Source organism: Mustela erminea, chromosome 20, assembly GCF_009829155.1.
Source record: "Mustela erminea isolate mMusErm1 chromosome 20, mMusErm1.Pri, whole genome shotgun sequence".
In the NCBI taxonomy this organism is placed as follows: Eukaryota; Metazoa; Chordata; class Mammalia; order Carnivora; family Mustelidae; genus Mustela; species Mustela erminea.
The window spans coordinates 11,622,282-11,641,967 of record NC_045633.1 but is presented as its reverse complement, the minus strand read 5'-3'; the positions used below and the strand labels follow the sequence as shown (position 1 = coordinate 11,641,967).

Sequence of the window (19,686 nt, the reverse complement as noted above, 5' to 3'; positions counted from 1 at the left end):
CTTTAAGGGAATTTCTTGGTTCCTTCAATTTCTTAGCTTCTGGGGCGAAGACACTTCTTGGGCCTGTGGGTGAAGAAAAGACTCCCTAGCAGGTAGTCAAGAGAGATGGGCCAGTTCGATGGTTCTGAGCCCTGTCTGTAAGTTAGACTCGCTTGGAGAACTTTAACAACTCCCACTCCCCTGGCTGCTGTGTAGACCGACAAAATCAGGATCTCTGAGGGTGGGACCTAGGCATCTTCATTTCTTAAATTCCCCAGACAGTAGTGTGAAACCATGTGTGAGAATCACGACAATTTTATCCTTCCAGGGGATGTTTGTTAGATGTCTGGAGATGTCTTTGGTTTTTGGTTGTCCTAACCAGAGATGGAGGTGTCTAGTTAGAGGCCGGGGATGCTAGTGAACACCCTATAAGGCAGGCACAGGCCAGTCCCACAAAGACGTATCCAGCTTCCAATGTCAGTCATGCCACGATTGGGAAACCTGACCTTGACCTTGCTCCTTGCATGTGATCTGCGGACCAGCAGCATCTGCATCATGTGGGAGCTCGTTAGAAATGCATTGCCCCAGGCCCATATCCCAGTCCTACCAAATCTGAAACGATGCTGTAACAAATTTCCCCAGTGATGTGTGTGCCCCCTTCAGTGTGTGACACCCTGGTTTAGGTGATCTTGGGGTCCCTTCCATATTACGGAAGTCAGGATGAGGCAGAGACCGTCATTGATAAGAGCTGGGGCTTTGCAATGGGACCTACAAGCTGGGAACGCAGATAAGGTAGGAAGGCAGGAGAAAAGAGGGGGGGGTTTTCCGTTCCTGAGCTGTGTTCTTCCTCCACGTGGACCTGGACGAGATTTTTTGCCTGCTAGACTCACCATCTTTCTCTCTCCGTTGTCCTGCAGGCCTTGGTGATCACCAACTCAGCCAGAAAGTCCTCCACTGTCGGGGAGATTGTCAACCTCATGTCTGTGGACGCCCAGAGGTTCATGGACTTGGCCACGTACATTAACATGGTCTGGTCAGCTCCTCTGCAAGTCATCCTTGCTCTCTACCTCCTGTGGCTGGTGTGTGTTTGACCTTGTTCCTCTTGTGCAGTGGGAGGGACCAGCTCATGTGGGCAGTGGGGGTGAGGGGGTGGGTGTCGGTGATAAGAACCTCTGTCATTCCCTGGGTTTTTTTTTTTTTTTTTTTCTTGACATCATTCATACTTTATATTCTGCTCTGTTGGACAATTTCTGGTGTCATATCTGTTTTCTCGGTTTTTGGATTTATGCTCTTTTTGATGGCATGATACTTGTTCGCATTTGTTTTTTTGACAGTAGGTAATTAACAGCCTTGTAACGTACACACATATTTCTCCCACTCTGTCCTCCCAAACAGTAACAAAATTTCTTTATTCACTAGCCCTGAATTGTGTTGGTTAAGATTCTCTGAGTTGCAAGGGATAGAAACCCATTTTAAAAGGGATGGTAAGCAGGGTGCCTGGGTGGCTCAGTTGGTTAAGCATCTCCCTTTGGCGCAGGTTGTGGTCTAGTGGGGTAGAGCCCCGAGTCAGGCGTCCTACTCAGTGGGGAGTATCATTCTCCCCCTGCCCCTGCCCTCTGCATGGGCTCTCTCTCTCTCATATGCACATGCTTTCTCTCTTTCAAATCAATAAAATCTTTAAAATAGGCTGAGCTAGTAAAGGGAATTTTGTGGGGGCATGTAACTGCAGGGCACAGGGTATGGCTTTAGGCATGGATGGATCCAGGAGTTCATGCAGTGCTGTGAGGACTCAGGGTCACCCTTTCATCATTTCCTGACCCTATTTGCCTTCGAGATGACTTCACTCTCAATCGGATTTCCTTTGGCTTCCATACCTTTGGGCTTTTACCATCTTTCCCGAGAGCAGTGTCAGAGAAAAGAGAATATTGCATTCCTCATTTCCTTAGGCAGAGTCTCAGGCACATCCGTGTACCAGTCACTGTGAACCAAGAGGCAGAGTTCTTTGACTGGCCAGCCCAGGTCCCATGCCCTCTCGCAGTGAGAGTGTGTGATTGACAGCCCCTCCACATGAGGAGGGGAGGTTCCCACAGTGAAAAGTTAACGAGGTGCTCATGGCCTAACACGTGCCTTATCCTTTGTCACTCTGAGCCTCTGTATGTGTCTTTCTTTCTGCCAGGAATTCCTTTCTCTCCTTTTCTTACTTTTTTAAAGATTTTATTTATTTATTTGACAGAGAGAGATTACAAGTAGGCAGACAGACAGGCAAAGGAGGCGGGGGGAGTGGGCGCCCCGCTGAGCAAAGAGCCCGATGCGGGACTCCATCCCAGGACCCTCGGACCATGACCTGAGCCGAAGGCAGAGGCTTAACCCTCTGAGCCACCCAGGCCCCCCCTTTTCCTCCTTCGCTAAGGATGAAGTCCTCCCCATCTTTAAAGGTGGTGACAACTGCCAGATCCAGATTGCTTTTCTCTCAGGATTAGATGCATTTCTTCCTTTTTTTCCTTTTTTTGGGGAGGGGGGATTTTGTTTATTTATTTAACAGAGACACAGCGAGAGAGGGAACACAAGCAGGGGGAGCGGGAGAGGGAGAAGCAGGCTCCTACTGAGCAGGGAGCTTGATGCGGGACTCGATCCCAGGACCCTGGGATCATGACCTGAGCCAAAGGCCGACGCTTAATGTCTGAGCCACCCAAGCAACCCGGATTTCTTCCTTTTTAAAATCCCAATAATTTAGTAAAGAAGCTCCTTTGATGTTACCTTCTAGAATAGTTTTTTGCTGCTTGGTATAGCTGCTCCTCCTCTCCTGATAAGTGTCTTGGTTACTCATGGGCTCAGTGTCTTGGTTTTTTGATTGTTTAAGATTTTATGTATTTATTTGACACACGCACGCTCATGCATGAGTAGGGGGAGGGGCAGAGAGCGAGAAGTAGACTCCCCAGGGAGCAGGGAGCTGTATGCGGAGCTGGATCCCCAGACTGTGCGATCATGACCTGAGCCGAAGTCAGGATGCTTAACTGACTGAGCCAACCCAGCGCCCCTCAGTGTCTTGCTTGTGCCTTATTTTTTATTTCCTGTGAGTGTAGTCCCAGCAGGGCCCGGTGCCTAATAGGTGTGCAGCAAATTATCCGTTGATTTGACTGTAGTTTACATATTTTTTTTTTGGTCTGTTTATACAGCAGAAGATGAGTGATTATAAATTGTTTCTAGAAATGAAACTTAGACATAAATAGCAGTCTAAATTTCTTTTGGGGCCGACATCTTGGGGTATCCACTTCTCCAGAAATTTCAGCCACGGGTGAAATAGTTTTTGGAGCATTTCTTTTAGAATCAGCCTCCAGGGTTGATTAAGAACCATTAAGAAGATTGTTCTGTTTTAGATGAGGGTTGCTGAATGTATCATTGACATTTGGGGCCAGATAGTTTCTTGTTGGGGGGGTTGTCCTATGCACTGTGGGATGTTCAGTGGCGTCCTTGGTCTTTTCACTCTGATACCTAGAACACAGTCCCCTGCTACCTTCCCCCCTGCCAGTTGTGACCCAGATGTCCCTTAGGGGCAATTCTTCCCTGTTTCTGAACCACTGTTTTGGATAGAAAACCGGCTTTCTCTGTTCATCTGTTAAAAATATAGTATAGGAGGAGCGCCTGCGTGACTCAGTGGGTTAAAATCTCTGCCTTTGGTTCAGGTCATGATCCCAGAGTCCTGGGATCGAGCCCCGCGTGGGGCTCTCTGCTCAGCGGGGAGCCTGCTTCCCTCTCTCTCTCTGCCTGCTTGGGATCTCTGTCTGTCAAATAAATAAATGAACTCTTAAAAAAAAATACAGTATAGGATAGTGACAGTGGTGTGGGGTCAGGAATGAGACTGTCAAATCCTGCCTCTTCAGTGATTAGGTTTGTGATGTCATTCCCTAAGGTCACTAAACCTCAGTGTGTCTTTATCTGCAAAGTGGTGATGGTAATGTTACATTTCATCATAGGGATGTTGAGATGAAGGAATGAATCAGTACAGGTTATGTTCATAGAACGGTGTATAGGGTATACACAGAGTACCTTTTTTTTTTTTTTTAAGATTTTATTTATTTATTTGACAGAGATCACAAGTAGGCAGAGAGGCAGGCAGAGAGAGGAAGGGAAGCAGGCTCCCTGCCGAGCATAGAGCCCGAAGCAGGGCTCGATCCCAAGACCCTGGGATCATGACCTGAGCTGAAGGCAGAAGCTTCAACCCACTGAGCCACCTAGGTGCCCCGAGTATCTTTTAATTATTGTTTGCTGTCAGTTTATTCTGAATGCTTTAGATTGTTGGTAGAAATCATTTTCATTCTTGAAGGTGGATGATTGGTCACTGGGTGGAGATACTTTGCAGAAACTGTTATAAGCAACAGCAGCATTTTTAGGGAGACCAGGACCAGTGCCCCCGTGTGCATTGACTTGGAAGAAACTCCTGGTTTTCCGAATGCTTAAGGGGGAGAAAAAAAATCACATTACCCTGTAGTTTCATCCATTTGAGTATGTTTCTCAAGCTGTATTCTTTTCAGGTGTTGAAATTAAAAAATGGAGATCTGTATCTTATCTTGGCATCTTAACCTCTCAGGGGTAGTTTCCTTATCTGCCACTCGGATAAAAGAACAAGTCTACAACCTCTTATCTACATACCCCCAAATCCAAAGGGTATGGAAGTTTTCCTTAACTTGTGTGGTGCCTTAACCTGACCTGAGCTGAGGGGAAGTGTTTGTGATCTTGATTATTCTCTCAGGCCGATACTCCTATCATGGTGATGAGAGGTCAGTACCCTTGATGACGAGTGCTGTGCTAGGGCCCCGGGGGCGTGTAATGCAATATATGGACTCACTTGGGTCAGCAGTCCCCGAGACCACGCTAGGTTGCCAGGAGGACTTGGGGCTTTCATTTTTACAGCAGGAGAAAGGTGAATACACAGCGGGAGGAATGGGGGGTGGGTGGCAGGAAGCAGGTACAGACTTCGGGATTCCTTTCCCAGTAGCCTCACACAGGATGCACTTAATTGCCTAGCAACAAGTTCCGACAGCGTGGGAAATGTCAGCCACGGGAAGTTTGATAGAGACCCGAATGCCCAGGGTTTTTACTGGGGATTAGTCGCACAGGTGTCCTCTGCTTGGCCCATACCAGACTTTTAGACTCCCAGAAGACAAAGGGGGTTTCAGCATAAGCTATAGCATTGGTACAAAGAGTTGAGGCCCAGCGAACTACTCCTACCAGTTCTGAGAATGGTGGGAGCCCTCCCTAAATCCAAGCCCCCGGATGGCAGCCAAGGGCCAGATCTGTAAGCAGGCCTTCAAACACGATAAACCATTAGACTGGCTGTGTTAACTCTTTGCTATTCAATGCTTTATTTCCTTTCTAAAGTCCTTTAGAGAAAGCATGAGAGCTGGGGGCCCTCCCAGCTCGCCTTCAAGCAGAAGGAGAGAGAGACAAGCAGACACCCTGCTGAGCAGGGGAGCCCCACACAGGGCTCGATCCCAGAACCCCGAGATTGTGACCTGAGCCAAAACCAAGAGCTGGAGGCTCAACTGACTGAGCCACCCAGGCACCCCACCGTTCTGAAGTTCTAATTTCCGAAACTTATCTGGCCCTGTCATGTTCTTAAAGGGGTTGTGGGACCCCAAGGGAGGCTCACAGATAAATCTGAGTATTCTTATAAGCCTGTCGCTGGGTAAGAGTGACACAGCTGCCCTGAAGATAGATGATCGTCCCGGTTTGCAGGATCAGCGTGGGGTAGCTCAGCCAGAGAAGCCCCCTGTTGAAGACCTCTGTTCTCTTTCTTCCTTAGAACCTGGGCCCGTCCGTCCTGGCGGGGGTGGCTGTGATGATCCTTATGGTTCCTGTCAATGCCGTGATGGCCATGAAGACCAAGACTTACCAGGTTGGGTGTCTGTTGCCACAGGGCTCCGAGTGGGGCTCTTGTCAAGGTCTTTCCATTCGGGTTCTGGCTGAGTTCTTCACAGACCCCAGAGGGGTTCTCAGCCCTGCATGCCTGTTCGAATCCCCTAAGGAGCTTTCCCAAATGCTGATGCCTGGGCTCCGTTTCTGGGATTCTGGTTCATTTCATGTGGGTGAGACCCCAAGCATCAGTTTTTAAAGCTTCCTGGGTGATTCTGGTGGACTGCCAAGGTTAGGAGCCCCTGAAATAGCTAGACTTAGGCCATTGACCAGAATCACATGTGTAAGCCTCTGGGAAATTCCTTATTTCCCACAAAATTCAATCATTTACGTGTTTTCTGTGCATTTTCAAGAGTTGAGTAAACATTACTCCCTGACTTTTTTCCCCCTCTTACCTTATGCTAGGCTCAGTGTTCAACTCTCTTCAGCAATGTTTTGTATTTTTTAAGTTTTTCAATATCCAAGTGACAGAGCTGTTGCCTTCTCATCATAAAAAAATGTTCCATTGATAGAAGAGTGTATAGATTAAAAGGGAATATTTCCTTCCCTTTCCTCTCCGTGTCAGTGAGCATGTTGAAGCAATCTCTTCTCGAACTTTCCGTGTATTTATAGAGAGCTCTGATTATACAGTTAGGTTTCATGGTGGGCCTGGGTGTGTTTCTTCGTGGTGTCACCACCATGTATGTTTTTATACATATGGCCCATTTCGCAGCCTGGTCTGATCATTTGAGACCACGTCTCAGGGATCTTTCCATCTAATGTGACTTCATCCTCTTGAACTGGCACCACATGGTCCACAACTGAGAGGGGCCAGAGTTGATGTCTCTGCTCCTCTGTTGGTGGCTATTTATGATGTGCCTGTGGAACTGCAAATAAGAATGCTTACTGCACTGATGATGAGTCCCAGGACGGGGACCTGTTGGAATGAGGCCTCGGCAGGTGCGGGTGGGTGGAGGTTATGCAAGAAAGGGGCCCTGTCACCTTTCGTCCTCTGAATGCTGTGTAGTAAGCTTCCCTCAGTGGCCCACTTTTGAAAGAGCGTCAGTCACTGGCTTTGACTTTCCTGGACTTAAAAAGCGTCCTCATCCGTGACCCGGGAATGACCAGAGCCCTCAGTGACAGTTCTGATGAGCATGAAGTGGCTAGATGCATGCCCAGTGCTTAGAAAAGTGCTCGGCATCTGGAAGACGCCCAGTGCTATCTGAACAGGCAGCATGGCTCAGTAGAGAAACTAAGGAAACGGAGGTGGGAAGGAAAACAAAAACGCCCAGCATCGTTATCTCTCTTGTGTTTGGATCAGCCGAGTAGGGTCCCTGCCTGCCTTCCCTGGACACCACAGGGTTGTTCTTGTTTCTGCTTCTCAGATCTAAGTTGAATAGGTGTCTTAATTAGTGTCCCATTTAACGTGATCCAAAGCAGGTTCTTCCCTCGGTAAAGGAGTCCTTTGTGCTCTCAGGGTCAAAAGGAGGAGGATTCATAGGGATTTCGGGGTCGGCTTTAGCACCCTTCTGAAGGCCCCTTCTCCCATGGGGCCGGAAGGGGGTCCACCGTTATGGTGTCGACTGCTGTTGTCTCTGAAGGTGGCCCACATGAAGAGCAAAGACAGTCGGATTAAGCTGATGAATGAGATTCTCAACGGGATCAAAGTGCTCAAGCTCTACGCCTGGGAACTGGCCTTCAAGGACCAGGTGCTGGCCATCAGGCAGGAGGAGCTGAAGGTGCTCAAGAAATCGGCCTACCTGGCAGCGGTGGGAACCTTCACCTGGGTCTGCACACCTTTCCTGGTGAGTGAAGCCACGCCCACCCTGGCCCACCTCACGGGGCGCGGGGGTTGGTTGTGTTTTCATGCCCGAACATGTTCAAAAAGGTCACGGGTTCAGCACAGCCTGGTCCTACCACTCCTTGGATGAATGGCACCCACCCCCTCCCCCACGCCATTGTCTCCCCAGCTCTTGGTAGCTGCCAGCCCAGGGGTCCTCAGAAGCAGCCACTTCTAGGAGCTGCTGGTTTATAGGTTCACGATGAGATAAGAAATTTGTGCCAGAATGTCAAGCAGGTCTCTCTGCGTCCTTGTTAGAAAAACATGAGGGCAGAACTACGCTGTACCCTCGGGGTCACAGTCGGGTGACAGCACTGTGTCAGCATCTGCTCCATTGCCGACCAGTCAGGAGCCCAGGATTTGGCGGGTGCCAGACGTGCTCTAAGATGTACTTCTTGTCTGTCTGTCCCTCCGTGAGAAGGGCAGCTCCGGGAAGGGGCAGGCAGGAGTTTTGTCTTCTCTGTGCACTGCCGTACTCACCGTGCCTAAAATAGCCCATCATAGGTGCTCAGCAAATACTTGTCATTTGTTGTTGTTGTTTTTTTTTTTTTAAATAAAAAAAAAAAAAAAAAAAAAGAATCCATACAGAAACTCATCAAATGAAAAGAATATTGTCTTCTTTTCCATCTGTTCCCTTTCTCCAGAGTGTTTGAGAAACACTGGCAAAAAGCAGGATTGAGTGAACTTTTTCTGCCAAGGACAGACTAGCGAATATTGTAGACATTCTGGGCATAGCCTCTCTACTGCTGTCTTTTCTTTTCTTTTTTTTTTTTTTTAAAGATTTTTGTTTATTCATTTGACACAGAGATCACAAGTAGGCAGGCAGACCGGGGTGGGGGGAAAGCAGGCTCCCCGCTGAGCAGAGAGCCTAATGCGGGGCTTGATCCCAGGACCCTGAGATCATGACCTGAGCCGAAGGCAGAGGCTTAACCCACTGAGCCACCCAGGCGCCCCTCTGCTGCCTCTCTTCTTTCCTGCCAGTGTGGCCATCCATAATAGACACGTGAACAGGCATGGCTACATTCCCCTAAAAATTTTTTATAGATACTGAAATTTGAGTTGCACATAAGCTTCCTGTGTCATATATTATTTTGATTTTTAAAAAAATGATCTATGTCTGTTAAAGTATTCTAAACCCATGGGCCAGATATAAACAGGTGTGCCCCTGGGGTGCCTGTTGAACTTGGCTGCGAGCTCTTGGTGTGACCTGAAGCCAATCAGCCCGCCTCCCTGCCTCTGGGTTCTTGTGTATGGAACATGGAAGGGCTGGGCCACGGGGGTGTCACACAGGCCTCTGCCTGCCCCCAGCTCCTGTCCCCGCACTAGATGTCTACAACGCATCGTGGGGTTCTCTCCCCCTGAGTTCTTTTCGGGCCACCCTCCCGGTGACCAGTGTCAAGAGGACTGGAGCTGCCATACGAAGTGACCTCTTGTAGCCAGTCTGGGACTTCAGGTTCTCTTAGATCCTTTCCAGCTCACATATGCCAGCATTCGTGGCTGGAAGGTTCTGCCAGCTCATTCTTTTTTTTTTTTTTTAAAGATTTTATTTATTTATTTGACAGACAGAGATCACAAGTAGGCAGAGAGGCAGGCAGAGAGAAGGAGGAAGCAGGCTCCCTGCTGAGCAGAGAGCCTGATGTGGGACTCGATCCCAGGGCCCCGAGATCATGACCTGAGCTGAAGGCAGCGGCTTAACCCACTGAGCCACCCAGGCGCCCTGCCAGCTCATTCTTTGAGAACACTCTGGTCTCCCCAACTTTCCCCAGATCTCTGATGGCTTTCTTTGATTTTTAGAAGTAAAAAGCATCTGAAGACTGGGTGATAGTTATGTAGGGTGTTCATTGGATTATTTTCCTTTAAACTCTTAAATAGTCTCAGTGTGTTTATAATTGTTAACTGTTCTTCTTGTACATTTTATTTTAAAAAGGACAATGTATTCCTTGGTAAAACTAGTCGAAGCTGTTCCAGCTGATCTAGGACAAGGTTTCTCAAGCTCAGCACCGTTGCCGTTTGGGACCCAATAATTCTTTGTTTCTTTGTGGGGTGGAGGGACACCGTCCTGCTTATTATAGGGATGGTCTGCAGCATGTCTGGACTCAACCCAGCACAGGCCAAGTGGCACCTCTTCCCCCTCCTTGCCCACCCCACCCCCTCAGTTGGGACAATCAGAGGTGTCTCCAGACACTGCCAGGTGTCCTGTGGTCGAGAACTGCAGGTGTGTCTCCATCCTCAGACTTGGGTCATCTAGCTTTTCTCTCTACCAGTTTCTTCTGTGGATTTCCAGGGAAAGCCTGTGCATGCTGCAGCATAGCGGTGACTGTCCATCATAAATGTAACTAAACTCTTTTACTTAGCTTGACACGCATGATGGTAAGTCATACAGAAATCCAGAACATTTTGAGTTGCATTTCTTTCATAGGAAAAAGCTCTGCAGCCAGAGGGAGAAACTGACAGGGTTCAGTACTTGGGTTGTGTTACACTTGGGGTGGGGGAACTTCCCATAACCCCTGGCTCTTCTGACTGAGGGTCCAGTTTCTAGCTTGTCTTCACTTAACATCTCCTGCCCTAGTCTCCATCAAGAGATACTTAGGAGTGCAACTGGCTTTTCTTGACCTTGAATTTGCCGCTCAGTATAGTGTTTGGGGGGGTGGGTGGGTAGGGGTAACGGGCTTCCAGAGATGGAGTTTGTTAAGCTGTTTGGCATGAAACAGATGAGCCTGGGTGTCCGTTGGAGACCTTGCCCCTGGCTGGGACACTGGAGCCTCTGACTACATTAGGATAAAATATGTAGCCTTTGGTTCCCTTGAAAGGTGTTTGCATGTTCTTTCCACTGGCGAATTCTTGCGCTTCAAGGATGATGAGGTGTTTACCCACTGGAAGGTGTGATGGAAGACAGGCCTGAGGAGGTCAGACAAGAGTGGGAATGCCATTTTGGTGGGATTGATGGGATTGTTTTTCTGAAATACAGAGCCTGGCATCTATCATGTACACTTAATGTGCTTTTTAAAATAGTATCCGCAGGCTGCATCAATATTTAGCATTTTGAGTCTTGGAAGATTTGGGAGCTTCTCTTCTATTTATCCTTATCTTTCTTTGTTAGGATAGTTATCATTCTCTATGGTAATTACCCATTGTGTATTTCTTTGCTGATCAGATCATACAGGGACCTTATCTTTTCTTTTTTTTTCTCTTTTTTTTTTTTTTTTTGGCTTGCATTCCTAGAACTGGACTTGGCAAATGGTGCACATTCAGTAAATATAAAGTAGGGGAATAACTGAATAAGTAAAAGGTTTGAATAAACTGTGTTAGGAACTGTGTTGGAATTGGCAGAAACCTTGCTCAAGGTGACTAGACTGAAAACAAAAGTGGGATTTTTGAGTCACAAGACTGAAAAGTGTGAGAAATTGCTGGTTTTGAGCATGACTGGGGTTTCAGTCATGGCTGGATCCAGGTGTTCTGGAGGGAGTGACAACCCCCCCCCCCCCCCCGCCTGTCTCTCAGCTGTGCATTCTCCATGGTGTTTTCTTTTGTCAGGGAGCTGCTCACCACATAATTACCGTTCATCCTGTCATCTGAGTAACCCCTGTGGGGAGAGGCCCCATTAGCCCATTTTCCTGTTAGTGTCGGCAAAGCTATGGGATTGGGTCTCACTGTGGCATTGCAGTTGGCCACGTGCTTATCCCTGAATTGCTGGGGCCAAGGAGATGGGATGCTTGGACTGATGAGAGTTGTGTGGCTTCTGTGGGAGCTTGGGGTGGGACATGAGCAGTTCATTTATGGCTGAAGCTCATTGAGATAAAAGAAAATTGGGGTATTGTTACCAGAAATGGGAGTGGATAATGGGCAGACTGAAGGAACAGATGTCCTACACAAAGAGACATCAGGTTTTTCAGAAGTTGGACTGGAGTAAATGGTTCATTTCTTTGCCATGTTTCTCACTGTGGAGGCAGTATGAGCTCCTGGAGTGGGGCACTCGTTTCTCATTGTTGGCAAAAGCTTTTTACATCCTTGACTCTCACCCATCACAAAGCTGTGGCAGACCCCAGGACCCCTTCTTTACACTGACCGCACTCATCTCCACCCATTCCCAAATAGCCCTTCTAAAGAGAATTCACTTCATACCCGTTTCCCCTAGACCGTGAGTCTCAGGAACGCCAGGCCTGCCTTACTCTTCAACACACAGGGCTGGTACACAGTAGGTGCTCAGTTAATCGTTGATGAAGAATGGCCTCCACTTCTGGAGAAGCCAGGGCCATGGAACTGATGGGCCACGTGATGTTGTTCCCTCTCTGCACATGCTCTGTGCTGTCAGCAGCTGCCCCGATGATGGCGTTGGTGGGGCTGGTGTGTTCTGGTGGTGAGGTGCCTGCAGCCTGATTTTCTCCACTGCTGAGGAGACACCTCTGAGTGTGTTCTCTTCTGTCCACAGCCACATCTAGCCCCTACCCACCCATCTGTATGTGTCCATTTGTCCATTCATCACTCCACAAACATTCACTGAGGATCTGGCCATGGTCCAGATTTCTCTCTGTACTAGCTGCGAGCTAGTACAGACGGGAATCACTGCCTTCATGGAGTGGTCATTCATTCTAATGGGGAGAGACAGATGATCAACAGTAGACATAATAAATGCGCTGTATGGTGTACAGTTAGTTGTAAGTGCTATGGAAAAGAAAAAGATTGAGGCTGGGGTGGAATAGGTAGGGCTTACAGTTTTAAATAGGATGGTTAAAGGCGTCACTGAGGAGGTGACTTGAGTAAGGGCCCACCGGGGAGTGGGAAGAGCACGTGCAAAGACCCTGTGGCAGGAAAATGCCCACCCAACAGAGGCCAGTGGGGCTGGAACAGGAGCTGGGGGGAGAATGGTAGGAGAGGAAGGGAAGAGATTTTATAAACCAGATAGGCCCTTGGGCTGGAGTTAAGACTTTGGCTTCTGTGCAAAGTCAAATGGACTGACTTCAGAGAGATGAGTTTTTTGTTCTTATTTTTTTTTTTGGTGAGCTATATATAATTTACCATTTTAAAGTGTACAACCCAGTGGTATTTAATATATTCACAAGGTTGTGCAACCGTCACCACTATCTAATTCCAGAACATTCCCATCATCCCAGAAGGAAACCCTATAGCCATTGATGGTCACTCCCCATTCTCCCAGCCCAGGCACACTCCTCTGCTTTCTGTCCCTATGGATTTGCCTGTTCGGGATATATCATATAAGTTGGAATCACCCAGTACGTGGGCTTCATGTGTTCTGGCTTCGGTTTCACTGAGCATCATGTTTACAGGGGTCATCTCTGTCATAGCAGGTGTCTGTGCTTCCTTTTTTAATGGCTGAATACTGTTCTTTGTGTGGAGATACTTGGCGCGTTCTGAGTAAGAACACCTTCAGGTGAGAGGCTGGTGCGTCATCCGGCTTGTTAATGTCAGGGCCAGAAAGGAACCAGCTCTACCCCCCAGCGCCTTGCTCTTGGAACCCAGTTAATAGATTCTATGGAAGAATGGGCCAAGCAGTTTGGACTGAGTCCTATAGCCAGAAATGAAAACAACGGCCATGTATTACCTTTTACTGAGCCCCGGGTAGTGTGTTAAGCACTTCACAGAAGTGCCTGATTTCTTGCTGCCAGCCGCCCTGCGATGGTGTATCTGGATTCGCATTTTGTAGAGAGGAAAGCAGAAGCTTGCTTGGAGAAGGGAGATGATATGTCCAGGCTCCTACAGCTGATATGTGGCAGAGCTGTTGGTTTTGATTTTTAAGCTGTGTTACCTTCCAGTAGGTGGTAAGGAAATGAGAAGGCTGTGACCCCTGTGCTGTGGCCCTGCGCTGGGCCACAGCCACACCAGAGGCAGGGCTCCAGTGCCAGATCCTGACTTCTGGACATTCTGTTCTGAGCTCAGAAAGGTGGGACCTGAGCAGTTTATTTCCTGCAGAGAAAGCCTTTAATGGCTCTGGGATCCTGGGGCTAATATGGGGGGCGGGGACTGGTGTGCATGGGTTGAGGTCCAGGTTTGTCCATATGGCTTCTGATAGCATGTTCTGGGCAGTCTTGTGGAATGCCTGCCATTAGCCCCGCCTGGTGACACCTGGCCCCTTTCTGTCCCCAGCGGTATAGGAGAGGCATGGGAGTCTGCCTGTTGATCTCTTACCTCCCTCTCAAGGAGAGCAGCCTAACCCCAGATTATTGAGACTGTCCCCCCTTTCTCCTGGCAAGGGAGATGAGGAGCCATTGTCTCAAACATCAGAACCCAAGTTCCGGTCGGCTGGGAGGGAGCCTGGGTGGTTAAGTCCCAGGAACCACCATAGGGCTTAATGCAAGTCTGACCTCGTGAGGAAGGGAGTTTCCTTTGTGTGTTAGTATTGCTTGCCCTTTTTTAAAATTTTATTTTTATTTTATTTTTAATAATGTTCCTTTCCTGGGGCTATAAAATCATATATTCTGTGAGCTGGAAGGAATTTTAAATAGTGCCATTAACCATTTGGCTCCTGCCCCATTTCACAGATGAGACGTGAGGCGTGAGGAGAGGAGGTAACTTGACCAGGGTGTTCCTGTCTGCCAGGGATTGTTCAAGGCCCTGAAGAGACCTCTGTGTATAAAACCAAGTCCCTGTCTTTGCGGAGCTTCTGCTGAGGTCCAGGAGACAGACAGGACATGCATGCACAGGGTGGTGCTATAAAAGGTCGTGGTAGTTGCTGCGGAGAAAAAGAAGCCAGGATAAAAGGATAGAGAGCCAGAGCAGGGTTGTTTTGGGTGGAGGGGCAGGGCAGCCTCTCCAAAGGGTCGGAGGGAAGAACCAGGCCACCATCTGCATGGAAAGGTTGTTTCAGGCAGAGAAACCGCAGGGGCAAAGGCCCGGAGGGGTTACACTGGGTGGTGTTGAGGGATCCCCAGCATGTCTGTCCACTGTGATCTGGAGAAGGTTGGTGCAGGGGCCAGGACTTGGAGCTCCTGGTTGTGCATTTATCTGGTACATTCTTTGAGTCTCTGCTATGTGCTAGACACTGCCTTAGGCATTTCCTGCTGCCTTCCAGGGGCCTGTTGTGGGGCAGGGTGGGCTCAAACACACTGCGGGGGGATGGGGGTGTCAGTGGGAGGGCAGCTGCTCTTAGGGTTGTGTCTGTGATGCAGGGACACAAGTCAGTGCTGGACGCTCTGCTTATAGGTGGCCCTGTCTACATTTGCCGTCTACGTGACCATCGACAAGAACAACATCCTGGATGCCCAGAAAGCTTTCGTGTCCTTGGCCTTGTTCAACATCCTTCGATTTCCCCTGAATATTCTCCCCATGGTCATCAGCAGCATCGTACAGGTACAGGCGAGGCTGGAGGGGCCTGAGGGAGGGGGTTCTGGGGAAAGGAAGTAAAAGGGCCTACAGGTCCTGCTCCATACAGCTCCGCCTTCATTACCTGTCCCACCGTGCCCAGTTGGCTGGACGAGGCTCACACCGGTGGCTTTCGTGCTGTTTTGGTCATGCCCCAAAGAAAGGAATACGTTACTTATTGACGAGGAACTCACACTTGAACGTACAACACAAATACCGCATGCAACCAGGCTTCCCCGAGCTCCATAAGGTTCTGAAATACTTACCCTCTTTGAGTCAGTCTGTTCCTCTCTGCTCTGCTGTACTCTACTTTTTCAAACCTGCGTTTCTTGACTTACTAAACTGATTCCACAACCCGCTGATAGACCTCAACCCACTGCTGGACAAACCCTAACCTAGATCCCCCAGAAACCCAAAGGTCCATGGCAGTGACTGTATAAGGTGAGGAGACTGTCCACTCGGTCACTTTCACGCCATGTGAAGAAGCGCCTGCGCTTTCCAACGGGAGGGATGTTTCCGTTATCTTCTCCCCCGCATTTGAACGCATTCATCCTGAAAACCCAGTTATCAGCCACACAGGCAAATGAACCTTAAGATTTGGTTGTACAACTCTGGTTAAAAAAATAATTAAGCAAATAAGACCCCTTTTTGTTACGAAAAATTGCAAACGTACACAGACCTAGGGCTAGAACAAACAGCGTAACAAAGTCCATGTAGCATTTATCCAGGTCGGACATTTTGCCACACTTGGCTCATCAAATCCTCTTTCTCTCTTCCCCTTTCCTGCTTCCTTTCTTCCTTTCCTTGCCGAAGAATTCTTTTCCTTCCTTCCTTTGCTTTTTAAAGATTTTTTTTTTTAATTTTTAAGTAACCTCCACGTCCAACTTGGGGCTCAAACTCATCACCCCACGATCAAGAGTCATGTGCTCCACCAGTGCAGCCAGTCAGATGCCCCTGAAGAATTTTAAAACAAATCTCAGACCTCTTGACATTTCACCTGTAAATATTTGAACATGCATTTCTTCTGTTGTTCAGTGGTTTTTGTGTTTTTGTGTTTTGGGTTTTTTTGTTTTTTTGTTTTTTTGTTTTTGGCTTCAGTTTATTTGTAGGAGATAGAATTGATAAATAACCTTGTGTAAACTTAAGGCGTATCCAATGAAACACTCCACAAGAGTGTTTGCTGACACCTCTAGCACATTGTTGGTTTCCTTTTTCTGTCGGGAACCGTGGCGACGCTCTCTCTTGGCTCGCGGCCTGTGGATGGCGATCATTCAGCAGTAGAGCTCCCGGGCTTCCTTCTCCCTTGGTGGCAAGCTTGTACCCCTGCGTGTGGTTATTGTTTCTGAAGTCCCTTGTCTTCCAGGACAGTCTCCCTACCCTCTTTTTTAATACCCATGATGGGCTTTGGAAGGAAAACAAGTAAGAACCCAAACCTGTTATGTGTCTCATTCTAAGGGACGCTTGTACTAAACACGAAGCCCCCAGAATGGGAGGACGTGGGCCCTCGACACCCAGGGGAAACCTCCAACAGCTAGCCTCGGTCGGTTTTTTTGCAAAAATACTTTTAAAAATAACTGCAGTTGCTTTCTGTGTAGGCGAGTGTCTCCCTCAAACGCCTCAGGATCTTCCTGTCTCATGAGGAGCTGGAGCCCGACAGTATCGAGCGAAGGACGGTCAAAGACGGTGTGTGTGCCTTGGGTCCCTCTGTGCCCTGAAGGCTCCCCTCGGGTTGGCTGTGAGGCCCCAGGGAACAGGAGCTCTGCGGAGCCGGGTGGGCGTCAGGGCCTTATCTTGCACATCCCAGGCCGGTGAACTTCAGCTTCTATTTTCTTGGTGCTTTCGCCAAGAGGCAGCCCACGGGGTGGGGCCTCCCACCCAGGGGCCCCTTTCGGGGCTCAGATTCTGACTCTGTTCTGGCCAGATGGGCAGGTGCAGCAGGGACACTGGAGACTAACCAGCTCCAACCCACCAGCTCTGTTTACCTGGGCAGGTCAGTTGTCCGCTATAAGCCTCAGTCTCCCTATCTGGGTAATGGGAATGAAGGTGTCTTTCTTTGTCATGGTGTTATGTGGGATTTTATTGGCAGACTTCTTTCTTTGCATACCACAGGGCTGAGCTTTAGCCCTGCCCACGGAGGCTTCTGGTTCCTGGAGCTCCTCCCAGCACCCTGCAGGTGTCCTGTTGGAAAGCCCCCAGGCCACCTGGTGCAGCCCAGGCCTCAGCACCCACCTTCCTAGGCTGCTTGACTTTTTGAGATGCTTATCCACACTCCATGGTTGCCAGACGGGGGCACCTTGGCAGCTCTCAGCCCTGTCTGGTGGTTTTCTAGCTTGTCTGACTCAAGTGACTTTTCTTAAATTACTTAAATAGCACCTTCCCATTTCCTCCTTGTTCTGTGGGTGCGGGTGAGGGGGGGAGGTCAGGTTAACCAGTAACTGCCTCCTCCCCGAGGTTTTTGTTTCTCTGGTGCGCAGGGGAATTGCTCTCTCTCTTTGATAGCTTCAAAACACGCTCATCTTATCTCTAGGTGGCTTTAAGGAGGCTCTTAATGAAGAGTCAGAACTTAAGCGAAGGACAGGACGGGGAGGTAGAAGGAGAGGAGGGAGGGAAAGTAAATGCAGACAGAGGAGCCTGGAGCTTAGCATCCAGAGCCACTGTTGTTGGTAGAATGTCCGATTTGTCTAATCGTGCTTCCCTCCCTGGTTTCCCCCCAGCCCCCCACCGCCTGTTTCACAGCCTGCTTTCTCACAGTGTGACTGGTATTTCGGAAAGACTGACCTGTTGTGATGTGCGCCGGGCGGGAGGGAGAGGGAATGGAGAGGCCTTAGGAGACAGCCCTGCAATCCAAGTGCCTTGGCCCAGGAACCCCCTTGAATGAAAAGGGAGGGCTGAGGGTGTGGTGAGGGCCAAGGGCCAGCCTGATGGAGAGAACTGCTTGTTCCCCATTGACCCTGCCTTCTGCGTGGCACCCCAGCCAGAGTTGCCCGATCCTCCCAAGGTGGGGTGAGAGAGGCCCTGGAGCCTGGAGTAAACCCCAAGGGGTCCTCCTGCCTCTGCCAGATGGGCATCTGGGTGGCGCAACCTCCTGGTATTCAGGGCAGAGCCCTGTTGTGGTTTCTGTCCGCTTTGTGGGTCTGGTTGGGGTTCTTTAGAAACCGGGAATGATGTAACAAGATAATGCCCGAATGCAAGTGTCTAACATCTGGCCCTGAACTAAAAAAGATTAGAAAGGAGAAGCGAGCTTCCTGCTGACGCTCAGTCTCAGGACTTCTGTCCTTGCCTTTGCCTGACATACTGTTGCTGGTGCTTTTCAGGCGGGGGCGCAAACAGCATCACCGTGAAGAATGCCACGTTCACTTGGGCCAGGAGTGACCCTCCGACACTAAGTGGGTAAGCCAGGATGTAGAGAGAGCTGCGAGGCTGTGGTCCACTGTAGGTTGGAATTCCAGCCATACTCTCGTTCTGTGACACTGAGTTGGTTGCCTTTCTGAGCCTCAGTTTACCCGCTGGGAAATAGGTCAAGTCATACCTACCTTCTTGGGGGAGCAGGCGAGAGTATGCTGGCACAGAGTGTTCCCTTGGATTAAATGACAGAAATGCTGCATAGGTAGGCTTAGGCAACAAATGGAAATTTGGGGGTTGTATCACCGAGTGCCACATTCAGGTATAGTATGATCCAGGGACTCAGTGTCATCAGGATCTTCTCTGTCTTGTCTTTTTTCAGTTTCCCTTTGTGCTGTTTCCTTCTCAAGCTTCATGATGGCAAATAGCCCTCCTTGGCCAGGAGTGTACTCCTTAAGCTGGACTGGAGACCCATCTGCCTCTTATTGGTCTAAATTGGGTCATGTGCCCCTCTTTGAGCCAATCACATGCCAGGAGAGACAGAGCACTCCGATTGGCCAGGGTGGGTCTGAGGCAGTGATGATGCTGCAGGTGGTGCCACGTGGACAGGCCTGGGTCTGCTGAAAGGAATTCTTTGCAGCAGGGATTTGTTGTTGGGATGGAATTGCTCTTAAGATCCATGGCTGCCTGAGTCACCCTTTCTTGCCATTTCCTGGTCTGAGACCCTCCCACCAGCCAGCCCTTATTTTCCAAAGTGCAGTGTCTGGGGAGTTGATCTGGTTCCCCAGGCCACTGGTCAGGGGCCTCTTACTCCTTTCTGCCTTGCTCGGTGGCTCTTTGAGGCTTCCCCAGAGGAGTCCCCAAAACACAGGGATGGAAGGGACCCTTTTAGGACCACATTTATCCCCCTGGCCCCTTAACAATTACCCCCTCCCTAGGTGGCCAAATTATTGTTGTGTATTAACTCAGAAAGAGGGGATAGACTCTTTAGAGAAAAGAATCTTTGTAACACCTCCCTTGCAAACTCCCGGTGGGACAGTGTGCTTGGAAAATTCTTCCTTATGTCTGACTTAACTCCTGCCTGCTTCAGTTTTACCTTGTCTCTTTTGTTTCTTTGTCTCTCTTGTCTTTTTGTTCTAGTCACCCCCATCCCTCCAATCTTGAATTCCTAAAACCTTTCCCAATGCAAACCTTTCCTCTCCTCAGCTGTAACAATATTCCATTCCCACCTGGACAGTCACAGCTGCCTCACGGGGCTTCGTGTTCTGTTGTGGTCCCATCATCCGGTCCCCCTCAGCCCAGGACAAAAGCGTCCT

At 49.1% G+C, this 19,686-nt stretch overlaps 1 protein-coding gene across 1 annotated transcript in view; it reads left to right on the top strand.

Moving 5' to 3' along the window:
• ABCC1 (ATP binding cassette subfamily C member 1) overlaps positions 1-19,686 on the top strand; it is a 127,052-nt gene that overhangs the window by 71,065 nt on the left and 36,301 nt on the right. Inside the window, exons 10-15 of the mRNA XM_032326777.1 lie at positions 897-1,058; positions 5,783-5,875; positions 7,473-7,676; positions 14,870-15,016; positions 16,624-16,711; positions 18,343-18,418. Of these exons, the coding sequence (XP_032182668.1) occupies positions 897-1,058; positions 5,783-5,875; positions 7,473-7,676; positions 14,870-15,016; positions 16,624-16,711; positions 18,343-18,418 (770 nt within the window). The remainder of the gene's footprint in view (positions 1-896; positions 1,059-5,782; positions 5,876-7,472; positions 7,677-14,869; positions 15,017-16,623; positions 16,712-18,342; positions 18,419-19,686) is intronic.